The sequence below is a fragment of the Canis aureus genome, chromosome 15 (genome assembly GCF_053574225.1).
Source record: "Canis aureus isolate CA01 chromosome 15, VMU_Caureus_v.1.0, whole genome shotgun sequence".
Taxonomy (NCBI): Eukaryota; Metazoa; Chordata; class Mammalia; order Carnivora; family Canidae; genus Canis; species Canis aureus.
The window spans coordinates 46,129,005-46,143,691 of record NC_135625.1 but is presented as its reverse complement, the minus strand read 5'-3'; the positions used below and the strand labels follow the sequence as shown (position 1 = coordinate 46,143,691).

Below are 14,687 nucleotides of genomic sequence, written 5' to 3'. Positions count from 1 at the left end.
CTTGCCATCAGGGAAATACAGATCAAAACCACAATGAGATCCCACCTCACACCAGTGAGAATGGTGAACATTAACAAGGCAGGAAACCACAAATGTCGGAGAGGATGAGGAGAAAAGGGAACCCTCTTACACTGTTGGTGGGAATGTGAACTGGTGCAGCCACTCTGGAAAACTGTGTGGAGGTTCCTCAAACAGTTAAAAATATACCTGCCCTACGACCCAGCAATTGCACTGTTGGGGATTTACCCCAAAGATACAGATGCAGTGAAACGCCGGGACACCTGCACCTCAATGTTTATAGCAGCAATGTCCACAATAGCCAAACTGTGGAAGGAGCCTTGGTGTCCATCGAAAAATGAATGGATAAAGAAGATGTGGTTTATGTATACAATGGAATATTACTCAGTCATTAGAAACGACAAATACCCACCATTTGCTTCGACATGGATGGAACTGGAGGGTATTATGCTGAGTGAAGTAAGTCAATTGGAAAAGGACAAACATTATATGGTCTCATTCATTCAAAGAATATAAAAATTAGTGAAAGGGAATAAAGGGGAAAGGAGAGAAAATGAGTGAAAATATCAGTGAGGGTGACAAAACATGAGAGACACCTAATTCTTGGAAACGAACAAAGGGTAGTGGAAGAGGAGGTGGGCGGGGGGTGGGGGTGACTGGGTGATGGGCACTGAGGGGGGCACTTGGTGGGATGAGCACTGGGTGCTATGCTAAATGTTGGCAAACTGAACTCCAATAAAAAAAATTTTTTTAAATAAAATAAAGTTCAAAGAGTAAAAAAAAAAAAAAAGAAAAAGAAAGGAAATCTGATGTTTATATCTGGGAATGTATTTCCTGCCCTCATCTTAGCTTTATAAAAACACGGGACAGGAATGAATGCATGACTGCTCCTGGTACAGATGCCTCAACGGATAACCAACATTCCGTCGTGTTTCACTGACGTTTTATGCTCGTCTACAGAGAAATGGGCTAGGGGATGAGAAAGGGAATCTGTGCCCTAGAAATGCAGAAAACAGTAGCCTTCAGGGTGCCTTGGGGGCACAGTGGGCACAGCCTCTGCCTTCGGCACAGGTCATGTCCTCAGGGTCCTGAGTTCGGGTCCGTATCAGGCCTCACGCTCAGTGGGGGTGCCTGCTGCTCCCTCTGCACCTCCCCCACTCGTGCTCTGTCTCCCTCTCAAATAAATAAATAAAATATGAATGAAAAAACTTTTTAAAAAGTAAACATCAGCTTTTAGTGCTGATGAGGCCAGATACAGTTAAGACATTTTCAAGATAAGATGATGTTATTTGTGACGATAGTCATTTCTCAGTATCACTTTTGAAAACAGAGTCTGACCATAGAGGAACCAGAGGGGCCCTAAAGAATCATGAGGCCACCTTCCTGACTGTAGCCAGGGCTCCCCACACCCAGCACATTCGTTTGTCACATGAAGATGTCCCTGCTCGGTCCCTCTGTCTGGGTCAGTCTCGGAGGCCGCCCGACCTTGGCGTCCCTCAATCTGAATCTCCTCACTTCGTACTGATAACTTGCTGACACCGGACCAGAAGACCTTTTCCAGCTCTAAAAGTCTGTGATTGGGATCCTGAGTGGCTCAGCAGTTGGGCATATGCGTTTGGCTCATGTGGTGATCCCAGGGTCCTGGGATGGAGTCCCACATCGGACTCCCTGTGAGGGGCCTGCTTCCTCTGCCTGTGTCTCTGCCCCTCTCTGTATCTCTCATGAATAAATAAATTTTAAAAGTCTTTTAAAAAATTAAAAAATAAAAAATAAGTAAAAGTCTGTGATTGTTTTACTTATTCAGCAGAGTCAATGAGTGTATGTATTGGGATAAGCCCATCCCAACACTGACTCATCATTAAGCACACTCCATACGTGTGTCTACTAACCCACAGCCTTAGGAGGTCCCCTGAGGTCTGGTGAAGGAGGAGAGAAGCCCCTCCTCTGGTCCTCACAATGCACAGCAGCTCCTTGTACTGCCTTGTGCCTGGTGAGGCCGAAACGGACCAGAGGACCCATATTAACTAACTCGATATGCAGCAGAGATTTGAACGGATTCTTGCAAAGAGATGACGCGTTGTTGACGACCACAGACACAGACGGTGGGGTGATCTTCTTCTCCTAGTCACACGCTGAGGTCAAAAGCAGAGCAAACTTAATTAGACCCAAACAGAAGGTGGCTAAAAAGATCATAAATCATCCTCCAGACTTTTCCAAATGTGGATTTGTCTATATTATCATCAGTAGTAGGCACTGTTCTAACAGCATCTTGTGACTTGAGATAGTAGATGACAGCATGACACCACCAGCTTCCCCACCTGCATATCCTCCAGGCTGCAAGTCAGAACAACCCTCTGCCCCTTCTTCAGAGCCTGTCCTTCCTTCCAGCATTCACTTATTTGACATGGAGAAGCAGCAGCGTCTTTTGATAATTCTGGAGGAACTACAACCACAGGAACACAATAACGATACATCCAGACCCAGGAAGAGTCTTCCAAAATAAGGTTCTGATTTTGGAGTGAGTACCCGTTTAATCAAAATCTTTGTGACACATGTTAGTTTATGTAAGATCGCCTCTAACAGTCTAGAACATTATTTTTTCTACCGTGCTTGACTTTAAATCTACCCCAGATGTCTGGTGTTCTTTCACAGTTCTTATGAAGAATATTTAATTATTCAACAAATACTGTATACTCTTCAACAGTATTGAGACCAAAAACATCACTTTTTAACTAATGACTTCTTCATTAATGCACTGATACTATCCTAAAATAGGTTTCACAATGATATTTTAATCCCTCAAAACCTTTGAAAAATGAGAACATGCATATCTATATAAATACCCAAATTTTCAGCCTGATTGCACATTTTTATCTTCTCAGAATAGCACTAAATCAAGATGTTCTTTCAGAACTGCATCTTACTTCCCAAAAAGACAAAATACACATAATGAAGCAAGATCTCATGTCGTCGCTAACATTTGGTCCTCTTTTGTCTGAATGCTTTTTACCAGTAATTATTCATATTCCCACAGTGTTCTTTGGATATTGCCTTGGTCCATCCTCCTAGACGTTGGCTTTCCATGTGTGAATGATAGTTTCCAGCAACCAGCAACATACCTCACTCATTTCTAGTTACTCAATCCGCACACATGGACCCCCATCCTCGACAACAATAAATGAAAATATAAGTTCACTATATGTGAGAAAGAGACAATTATTGGAAATTGTCATAGAAATTAGAAAATAAGGGACGCCTGGGTCAGTGGTTGAGCATCTGCTGCCTTTGCCTCAGGTCATGGGATCGAGTCCCACATCAGGCTCCCTGCAGGGAGCCTGCTTCTCCCTCTGCCTGTGTCTCTGCCTCTCTCTGTGTGTCTCTCATGAATAAATAAAATCTTAAAAAAAAAAAAAGAAAATAAGTAGATCTCGCTTCTTAGGGGGCTAAACTAAAAGTCTAATCTTTATTCTGAAAAATAATATTTCTACTTAAAAAGGTTTCTTGGGGCGCCTAGTGGCACAGTCGAGTAAGTGCCTGCCTCTGGCTCAGGGCTCAGGCTGTGATGTCAGGTTGTGAGATCGAGCCCTGTGTCAGGCTCCCCACTCAGCATGACGTCAGCTGGAGATTCTCTCTCCCTCTCCCTCTGTGCCTCCCACTCAGGCTCACTCTCTCACTCTCTCTAAAGTAAAACAGTCATTCTTTTAAAAAAATTGAAAGGTTTCTTTATTCAAGTGGTCAGAATGCTTCCCTCTGTTTAGACTCCGAGCAATTAGAACTTCATGTTAAACAGCATCCTCTGTAGAACTGGAGAGTATTATACTGAGTGAAATAAGGCAATCGGAGAAGGACAAACATTATATGGTTTCATTCATTCGGGGAATATAAAAAAATAGTGAAAGGGAATAAAGAGGAAAGGAGAAAAAATGAGTGAGAAATGTCAGTGAGGGAGACAAAACATGAGAGACTCCTAACTCGGGGAAATGAACAAGGGAGAGTGGAAGGGGAGGTGGGCGGCAGGATGGGGTGACTAGGTGACAGGCACTGAGGGGGGCACTTGATGGGATGAGCACTGGAGGCTATACTATATGTTGGCAAATTGAACTCCAATAAAAAAATATACAAAAAAAAAAAAAAAAAAGAGCTGGGTTTTGAACATCCACACTTACTAAGCTCTCTTGAAGTCCCTGCTTCTTGCTCCAAACAAAACAAGCAAACAGGAGACCCGAGGCCCGGCATGGCCGCTGCCAAGAAGATGTGCTCAGTGACCCCGGGGAGAAGCCAGCCATCGTGCCTGAGCACCCTGCCGGACAGGGTCCACTGGAGGAGGCAGTTCAGCCTCTGCACCGTTTTCCTTCTGACATCATAGTTTTCCTTTTCCAGCTCAATTGTTACAAAGCCCTCTGTTGAAGCGTTTTCCAGGCCACGGGAACTGAAACAGACATTAACAGGTCCTTGGGGCTCAGAACCTGGCGGTTCTTTCTGGGCAGGTCCCAGAGCCTGGCCCCCCAGCATGAAGCTTTCGTGGGGCTGCCCCGGCCGCCCCCAACCCATGCACCTCACTGGCACCTCTGCTCACTTCCTCCCACAGGTACTCCTGCCAGGAGACTCAGGCAGCCCGAGTCTGGGGACTCAGGTGCTGCTGACACAAGCTGCACATGACAGAAGTTCACCAACAGTAACAGAACACAAGTGCACCATCCCTTGCACGTGGATGTAAAGGCTGTGGTCATGCAGGAGCAGAGTGGCGCCCAGGTGTTAGGCACCCATGGCTCACTCCCAGCCTCCTTGGTGGCCCACAAACATCCAGGGAACCTCACAAAGGCCAGAGGAGCAGGGGAACAGCCTTTGCTCATCTTTTCTCTAAGAGAGAAGCTGCGGGGAAGAGCCCAGTAAACACAGGGAGCAAATGATGGAATAAGGCCCAGCCCCAGAGGCCACAGACCTTCCCCAGGACTATGGGCAGCCCCAGGTAGGTCAAAGGGCGCACGGGATGGTAACAACCCAAACCATGGGCCCCCCCAGCCATCCCACAGGCCAGCCCAACCTTGAGCCCACGAGACTCACCCCTGGCTGCACCCTGGGCAGGCAGCAGGGCCCCATTAGCAGGGGAGGGGGGGAGTGGCTCCAGGTACAGGGACAGGCAGGGCGGGACACACAGCAGGGGGTGGCGGCTGTTGGACACCACCAAAGCCGCCTGAGAAGTCAGAGCACTTGCGGAGGGGAACTCGGTTGGCAGGCCCACAGCTGAGCCTCAAACCACAACATCCAAGCCCAGGGCCCATGGAGAGAGAAGCTTCCGGAGTCTGAGCCCCCAGAGGCGCTGGCCCACCCCTGGGACGCCACCCCTGTGGCCACCACAGCCTCTTCTGGAAGAGCCCAGGGCACAGCTGAGCTCGTCCTCACTCCCCAAGGCCTCGGGTAGCAGTACAGACGGTGCAGACCTGGGAGGCCTGCGTGGGGCAAGAGAAGACTCAGCCCTCACACTGCTCCAAGAAGCCATTGGGACCTCTCCCTCACAGTGTGCACCTGCTGTGCCCCGTGGGGGGCTCTAGGAGCAGGGGATGCTGTCAGTGTCTCCCCTTCACAGTGGGGGCAACTGCTGTCCCCTGTAGGAGCTCCAGGGCAGGGGACGCCATTGGGGTCTCCTCCTCACAGTGCACACCTGCTGTCCCCCACAGGGGCTCCAGGGCAGGGGACGCCATCAGAGTCTCCCCCTCATAGTGCACCTGCTGTCCCCTGCAGGGGCTCCGGGGCAGGGGACACTATTGGGGTCTCCTCCTCACAGTGTGCACCTGCTGTCCCCCATGGGGGCTCCAGGGCAGGGGACACCATCAGAGTCTTCCCCTCACAGTACTTACCTGCTGTCCCCCACGGGGGCTCCAGGGCAGGGGATGCTGTTGGGGTCTCCCCCTCACTGTTTGCACCTGCTGTCCCCGGCTGTGGGAGGTAGATATGCACACCGTGGTGGGACACTCCGGTGTGACCCTCGATGCTTTTACAAGACCACGTGAGTCCTAATATTTTTCATGCCTCGGTGATACGACAAAAATCCAAACATCTAAAAACAATGCAACCTAAACGCATCAAATATACTAAAGAAGTGCTTTGATTTTTGCACTTATCAAATATTACATAATATTTTAAAAGCAAATTCTAGTGTACCTGAGGGAGTACACACAGTTTTTACTCTAGTTTCCACTCAAACATGTAAGAAACATGCACAAGTACCATTCAAGTCGGTTCCTTTATTCAAGGGCTTTCTGCTATTTGAAGGGATGATGTGAAATAAATGCTAGAAGGTGCTCTCACCACTGGTCATGCTCATTACAACATGATCAGGTCTGCCCCCAAACTGTTTAGCTATTTAAACATGCTTATCAAAAAACCTAAATGATATTACTATTTAAAATGTAACAGTGGTGGGGCACCGGGGGGGGGACTCAGTCAGTTGAGCACCCAACTCTATTTCAGCTCAGGTCATGACCTCAGGGTCATGAGATCGAGCCCTGAGTTCAGTGGGGAGTCTGCTTGGGAGTCTCTGGCTCTCGCTCACCCCCACACCCCATGTGTGCACATGCACACTCTCTAAAATAAATAGATCTTTTTAAAAAATAAAGTGTACTGGTAATGCTTTAAAAAATCTCAATAGTCAATTTAGCTGAGACTCGGACTCACCACAGTATTAATATTTTCAATAATAACAATATTCCACCCTGTGTGGCCACCAAACTCCAACGTTAACTGGAAAAAAAAAAATGGAACCTGCAAGAATAGTAACAGCTGGGCCTGCCATTACCAAGGACTCTGCACCATCTCATAGAATCCTCTCAAAAACATGAAGAATTCGGTACTTTGCTCATGGTATAAATTCAGAAAAATTACAGGTGAAGTCCTTTCTTTTCCCTTGACTTTTCCCCCTTGACCTCTAATGTAAGTGCAAACTGTGAGGACTACCAGATTGGGAAGACAAGCAACCCCTCAGTCTGCCAACGTGCTGCATGGAAACATTATCTCTTATCATTTAATTTGTGTTCTGGACCCATATCCACTCATCCCCACCATGTTTTCAGAAATCACCTGTTTCCTTTCCGTGTTTGTTATTTCACGGAATCAAGGATGGGAACACGGTGAGGCTTGGTCACGCAGACGGACACCCATCCTCGGTATTTCCCATGTGGACTTATAAGCTGATCCACATGCTGCTCATACAACACTTAGACGGGAGACGAGTGACCTTAACCTAGACCTGTTTTTAGGCAAAAAATGGAGAGAGACTGAGGAAGTCGTGCGGTCTATTTTGGTAAGAGCACGTGTGCTTCTGCAGGAGAGAATGTGCCTGCATGGGGAAGGCGCACGGACAGACGGTGCCACGCCCCTCCTCAGGCTGGACCCCACTCCCTGCGTGGCCCTGAGCACTAAGCTCCCGCTGGTGCCTCGCCTGCCACCACTAAACACGGGCTGTGTCAGGGAACACGCGACTCACCGCGCCAGCTTCCGGCCCTACCTGAGCGTAACTACCACTCTGCACTGCATTGAAGCCACTGCCCCAAATGGAAAAGCATCAGCTTCGCGTGGCCAGTTTTCTTGGCAGCTCTGTCCCCTGACAAATTGACCGCATTTCGCTGCTGGACTCAAAACCGACTCGCGCCATTAACATGAAGTCCTTCTCCTTTTGGAAACCAGGTCGGCCTTCCTTCTGAGAACCCCTTCCACCAAACAAACCATTTCCAAACACCCTTTGTTAAAAAAAAAAAAAAAAAAAAAAAAAGGGATCCCTGGGTGGCGCAGCGGTTTGGCGCCTGCCTTTGGCCCAGGGCGCGATCCTGGAGACTCAGGATCGAATCCCACGTCGGGCTCCCTGCATGGAGCCTGCTTCTCCCTCTTCCTGTGTCTCTGCCTCTCTCTCTCTCTGTGTGTGTGTGACTATCATAAATAAATAAAATTAAAAAAAAAAAAAAACACCCTTTGTACCTCATGTACAGACATTGCATCAGAGCCTAAAGGCCCTTCAGGACACACGGGGACACAGAACGCCCGTGTGCCGGGGTGGGGGGGTGGTCAGTGCGCAGGAATCCTGTCCCTTCCTCTACCAGATGCCTTGGAAAGTACGGAGCGGCTGAAGGTCTCCCTGGCTTGGGCGCCACTCGATGTCCAGCTCAGGTGGACTCTGCGTACAGTTTTCTCATGAGAACAACCCCTCCCTCACCCCTTTGCAGGCTTCTTCTTGTCACAGGTCTGCTTCCCAGTGTCCTATTACCACACGGATGACTGACGGAGACAAGGAAACCCATGAGCACACAAGGCCGCGAACACTTCGGTGGCCCCTGCACTCCTGCCCCAGGGGAGGCCAACGGCATCCAAAATCCAGTTTCCATATCTGAGCACCAAGCCTCCCTCAGAGAGGCCAACCAGGTCCTGGAACTTGACACCTGGAGCAAGAGGCAAGAGCCAAGCCAGAGAGTCAGCCCAGCCCCACCACTCTGGACCAAAGAGCAATTTCAAATTCTGTCCAACAGGCCCACAGAGCCCCCGGGCCCTGAAGCTCCTTCGGAAAGGCAACCTGACAAGTGGAAACCCCTCTGACCCGGCAACAGTAGGAGGGAGACCTTCCCGTCCCCGTGGCATTACAGAGACGCATTGCTGCAAGAGTGCACGAGTCCCTCCTGCCGGGCTCTGCATCCCAGAGCCATCCCTGCCTCATCCTGGGGTTGCCCGCTGCAAGGAGGAGACTCGGGCCCAGGATCCAATCCCAGCACCAAGTGTCTCACGGCACTCTGCTGGGCCACCACAAGCCTCAGTCTTTCCATCTGTAAAACGGAAGATGCAAATGCCCACTTATCGGGGTGTTTCTGGCAAGAACCTGTGATGGCACGTGAAGGGTTCCAGAGGTTGCCAAGGGCTCAAGGGACAGGGCAGGCTGTCCCCACAAAGGGAGAGCATAGAGCCACGCTGGCTGGAAGGGGCTGTTCTATCGCCTGCCGTCAGAATCTATACCTGGAACAATCCACCAAAACAAAAAGCTCCATTTCACTGTACGTTCACTTCTAATTAAATGTAAAAAGAGAAAGTGAAAAACAAAATAAAATAAAAAGAGGAAGTGCCCCAATCTGTTTGCTGACTAACCCCTCCCCACCCCCTCCACCCCCGCCCATTCCACGGCCCTCACAGCCCCATGTCTTGACCGGGAGCATCCCTGCAGTTTCTGAACCATGGGCAGGAGCTGAGGGGACGGAGGAAAGAGCCACAGCACCCTGTTTTCCACCTCCTCCTGCAGACGTGAGGCCAAGCGATGGTCACCGAGCTTACTTATTTCTTCACATGGAGCACACACAACAATCGCTTTATAGAAGGACAGAAACACATCAGCTGCCCCCCCCCCCCCCCCCCCCCCCCCCCCCCCCCCCCGTCCAAAGTTCAGAGCCCTCCCCTTACAGGGGCGTGTCCACTCATCAGCCAGAAGCCACTAACAAACAAAAGACTCACTGAACAAGAGAACAGAGGTGTTTCCAAGAGAACCGCACCCCCTTTCACTTCCTGCCCTAAATATTTAGATAGCGCTTGTGGCCAACCTGCTGGACAGCATGAAGTAAGAGAAAAAAACTTCCTTCTTCCTTCAACAAGTAACTGTTTCCAGCCACCAGAAAAGTGCCCGGGGTTATTTTCTGCTTCTTGGCTTTTCTGGCCCCCTATCAACCAAAATTAAAAAAAAAAAAAACAAGTCCAGCTGGGTTCATACTCATGAAGGTCAATTTAGACTAATGTGGAAACAGCTGCCAGGTGCTTTTATGTGGAGCAGAGAGTTATCTGCTATGGATTCAGCTGTTTGCTCTCTCAGGAAACGGAACATCTTGTCAGTAACGATAAGACAGGTTCTTGTGAAGTGAGCCTCTCTGGGCCTGCGTCTACTAGGATACATCTGAATTCAGACCCTTTCTGCTCATTTCTTAAGGTTTTTATGTTTTGGTTTTTGCCTCTCCACACATAAAAGAATCCTTGAACTCGCAGTATGTACATATATCCAGAGTATCTTAAATGTATGCCACCCTCAGCCAAAGGGTTATTTTTAGTTTGGGTTACATCTAGTCACAAACATCTTTTCATCAGGAATTTTGATATTCTAATGTAATGTTCCAAGAGATCATGGTCATTCATATAAACCTTTGTTTTGTTTTGTTTTAAGATTTATTTATTTATTTATTTGAGGGAAAGAGAACAAAGTGAGCATGGGGAGGGGGGAGCAGAAGGAGAGGCAGGCCAGTAGGCTCCCCATGGAGCAAGACCCCGGGATCACCCACTGAGCCCCCCAGGCGCCCCAACAGAAACATTTCTTAATAACACCATGTACAAGGACCACTCAGCTAAGCCCATCCTTCTTTCAAACTTCTCCTCTTCCTCAACGCATATTCCCGACTTTCAAAAAATTTTTAAAAAGGGGGGAAAATCACTGCGTTCACAATTTAGGTAATACTGCCTGCCTTAAAAAAGGGGGGGGGGGCAGCCCCAGTGGCCCAGCAGTTTAGTGCTGCCTTCCACCAGGGGTGTGATCCTGGAGACCGGGGATCAAGTCCCACATCAGGCACCCTGCGTGGAGCCTGCTTCTCTCTCTCTTCCTCTGCCTGTGTCTCTGCCTCTCTCTCTCTCTCTGTCATGAATAAATGAAATCTTGAAGAAGAAGAAGAAGAAGAAGAAGAAGAAGAAGAAGAAGAAGACAAAAGGAGATCAAAATAAAATGAGAATGCAGCAATTATTAGCACGTAAAGGAAACAGTGACTGCTGTCAGCTGTCAAGCTCCCCAGCGAGGGCCTGGGTTTACCCTTCTGCGCGGGAGCCAGAGACCCAACAGGTCTGCACATTTAGGGCCTATGCAGGTTCTGCACACACACGCCACAGGGCCTGGCACCACCACAAAAGAGGCCATAAAGCCAACTACCAAAAATTGGACTACTTGGTGCACACCAGGACCAAGGTCCTGGGAACCAGGGACAAACGCAGAGTGGCAGAGTGACTTCTTAAAGAAGAGCTGCAAGATGCAGGGATGCACAGCTTGGCTGAGAGGAAGCCATTTCAAAACCTCCTTTATTCCCTGCACGTTCCTCCAGAGTCTGACACGTGCAACTGCATCTCTGGACGCGGGAGAGGGCAGCACTAAATGCACCTGGCCCTGCAGAAGCCCGTGGTCCGCCAGCTCCCTTCCACAGAAGCCCGGGTTCCCTTCTGCATGGGAACAGGAGCTACAGATGCTGGAGGAGCCAGAGCAGGGGACAGAGCAGGCAAAGATGGCTCGCAGCCAGAAAAGGGGGTGCTCTAGGGGAGGGGAGGGCTACTCCTCACCACACACACCACAGAATCAAGAGCCATGGACCCAAGGACACAAAGTGGATGGGTGCTCTGGCAGCAGCAAGGGTACTTTGATTTCAAGTAAACAATCTCACTATCTAGTTCCCAGAGCAAGCCTCCTGCTCCTTGCTGCCCCCTCCCCAGCTCTGAGGGGACTCACTGGGAGTGACAAATACACGGGGCAAATCAGGCCCAGGGGCACAAACGAAACACCTTCCTCTAAGCCAGAGACACCGCGAACCTCTGACTTCGGATTCTTCCAGAAAAATGTGCATGAAAGGTTGACTCTGTCCTTTGGCAAATAGGGTCCTTATTTCTTTAGCAAGAGAAGGGTCTTTTATAGGATTGCTCTTGAGTGTAGGGGCTGTTGGAGCTGGTTCATGAACTGGCTTCCCAAGACTGAAGCGTGGCTTAAAGACCAACAGCCTACACTTGAATCAGAAGTGCATCTTCCTGAACACCTGACCAAAAGGAGGCCCTGAAACCACAGAGAAAGGCAAGGGGAGGGAGCCAAGGAGCCCCCAAGATGGAACAAAACCACTCCGCTATCCTGGACGAGGGCCTGACACAGTGATGGAATGCTGACTGGAAGCAACGTCAGATCTTCTCTCTAACGGGGATGCCACGATTCCCACCCCGTGCGGCTGATATGGATGGGAAACTGTCACAAAGACGTCTCCTGCACCAGAATGACATGGACGCATGGGCACGAGCAGGGAGCTAAAGCGATTACAGGGGAGGGTACCCTGGACGACAGGGCAAAGGTGGGGTGTCCACGGCACCGGGATGCTGCCAGGAGCTGCTGTGCAAACACAGTGTCACAGGACGTGGCTCAGAACAAAGAGAACAAACTCGCTCTTACTACTGTTGATCCTGGTTTCCCTGTCTGGCTCCAGGCACGACAGCCTGTACAGCAAGACCTGGTCTCAGGCCTCAGCGGTATCGAACCCCTTGTTCTAACCTACAACATTACAAGTTAGGTTAGGTGCAAGGCAGGAGCAGAAAGTCAGGTTTCTGTGAACGGTGTGTTCCCTAGGCACTGACTTGAGCTAAATGAATAAACAGGGTACCAATGGCATGGCTGAGGCCAAGACTAAGGTCTCCAGGTGACGGATCACGGTCACTGTGCATTTCATTGTGATTTGGACCAACATACTGAGTGTGACCACAGACGAGATCCCAACGGCTGCGGAACAGAACAATGGCGACATATACCTTCCAGGGGTGATCGCGGCTCCCCCTGCACTTTCTGGAGACCGTACATGAATCCTGAGAACACGGGAGCCGCGTTCAGGGTGCATAGGACATGGGGGCCTCACATGGGTGCACAAAGCTATGTGCCGCTCCAGGTTGGATCCCCACACAGGAAGACCACACCTAGCGCTTGCTCTCTGAAGAACTGCCAGGGAACTTCCAATCACATGGGAAAGTAGCAGGTTAACCCCACCAGCTGGAGCCCCTGAGCAGACCCGAAAGACCTATGGAGCCCTCCTGCCCCAAACAGAGCCCACATGCAGGACACTCCCTGGCAGTATCAGCACGGAGGGAAAATGAGGCAGCCTGGAGCCAAGATATCATTGCTTTGTTGTGCAATATCGTCCATGATAGGTTAATTTTCTTCTCTTGAGAGCCTTCCAATTCTGGGTTTTCCTTAGCTCCCTCCCTCAGCCACCTCTCCCTTCTTCCTTTCTCTGATTAAAGCAAAATGCTCTGACCTGGAATTCTAACACAGAAAGAAGAGTCAAGGACAGGGTCCCACAAACCCCACAGAGCCGCCCTCCTAGAAGACACCACTGAGCCTGGTTCTCCCTGGCCTGAGGCCGCTGCACCTGGCCAGCTGACCAAAGGCTCTCACACCAGGTCCCACCAACCTTCCTTCCCAGTTTGGGGCAGGGTCCTGGAGACCAGGATTCCCCCCCCCCCAAACGAATGACCCGGCTGGTACAGCGCCCTCAGGGGGCACGGGACTGACAACAGCACCCCGGATGTGGGGTAAGCGGGGCGTCCCTTCCGATCAGCAGCTCGCCCTCCGGCTGGGCCCACACCGCCCGCCAGGCCCCACGAAAGGCGGACATCCAGGGCACTGGTCTGCGTTAGCCCGGGGCCCGCAGCCTGCGCTCTCCTCGCAGCCTTTGTTCGGGAGCCCGGCAGGGCCAGCCCAGGCCCAAGCAGCCGGGCCGCCCAGCCCCGTGCACTCGGCACGCCCCGGCCCGCCCCAGACCTGTCCAAACCCACCGACCACCCATCATTCCGCCTCTTTTCCACAAAGCCTGCGTGCAGGGAGGGTGCGGGGAGGGCCCGGCCGGAGGAGCGCCTGCAAGGGGGCGGACCCCGGACCTCTCCCGGCCCCGCGGCCTCACGGCGGCCCGGTCTGGCGGCGAGGCTGGGGGCGGCCGAGGTCACGCGCTGACCACGCAGGCCACAGCCCCCGCGGCCCGGCCCCGCCGCCCCAGACCAGCCCCGCGCCTCCCGGGGCTCCCGGCCGCCCGCGGGGGCTGACCGGCCGGAAACCCTCGAGGGCTGGGGCGCCGGGGAGGAAACTGAGGCAGGGCGCTGCGGCGAGCACAAGGAGGCGCTGGGGGGGCGGAGCGCGCCCACGAACCTCCTCCCCGCCCCCCGCCCCCGCCCCCATTCGCCCCCTCACTCACCAGGAAGACCCCTCCCCACGCCCGTCACTCACCGCGCCGCCCCCGCCCCCGCCCCCGCCCGGAGGCCCCTCCCCCTCCCCTCCCCTCCCCCCTCCGTCGCCGAGAAGCCCCCTCCTTGCGCCCCAGGCTCTCCCAGCAACCCCACCCCGTCCCTCCCCCACCCGGACCCCCACTCGCCGAGAGGCCCCCCCGCCCCAGGACACCCCATTCACCCCAGACACTCACCGAGAAGCCCCGGAAGCGGCCGGGCTCGGGGCGCGGGCGCGGCGCGCGGCGGCACCAGCAGCAGCAGGAGCGCGACCAGCGGCCCCATGTCGGCGGCCCGGCGGGCGGCGCTCAGTCCATGGCGGCGCGGCGGGGGCGGCGGGACCCACTCTGCAGAGCTCCGCTCCTGCCGCTCCTCCCCGCTCCTCCCCGCTCCTGCCCGCTCCTGCCCGCGCCGCCGCCGCTTCAGCACCGGACAGCGCCGCCCGCCCCGCCCCGCCCCGCCCCGCCCCCGCCCTGCAGCGCGCGCGCGCCGGCTCCGCCCCCGCCCTCTCCGGGCCCCGCCCCCGCCCCCGCCCGGCCCCGCCCTCTCCGGGCCCCGCCCCCGCCCCGCCCGGCCCCGCCCACTCCGCCCCCCCCCCCCCGCGATCCCCCCCAACCTTGCAGCCCAGCGGCCTCGGCGCCCCCTGCGCACCCGGC

General features: G+C 52.7%; 1 protein-coding gene and 1 long non-coding RNA gene across 4 annotated transcripts in view; both read right to left on the bottom strand.

Moving 5' to 3' along the window:
* The window catches only part of PTPRN2 (protein tyrosine phosphatase receptor type N2), a 723,767-nt gene extending 709,285 nt beyond the window's left edge, over positions 1 to 14,482 (bottom strand). For all 3 annotated transcript variants that reach the window (XM_077849498.1, XM_077849499.1, XM_077849500.1), the window contains exon 1: positions 14,229 to 14,482. In XM_077849498.1, the coding sequence (XP_077705624.1) occupies positions 14,229 to 14,316 (88 nt within the window). In that variant the 5' untranslated portion in view covers positions 14,317 to 14,482. The remainder of the gene's footprint in view (positions 1 to 14,228) is intronic.
* On the bottom strand, positions 3,704 to 7,754 carry LOC144284026 (uncharacterized). The gene is made up of 3 exons (XR_013352502.1): positions 7,096 to 7,754; positions 5,877 to 5,955; positions 3,704 to 4,447 (listed from the first exon to the last, which is right to left on the bottom strand). It is a non-coding gene; the product is annotated as an uncharacterized LOC144284026 (long non-coding RNA).
* Positions 14,483 to 14,687: the final 205 nt, after the last annotated feature.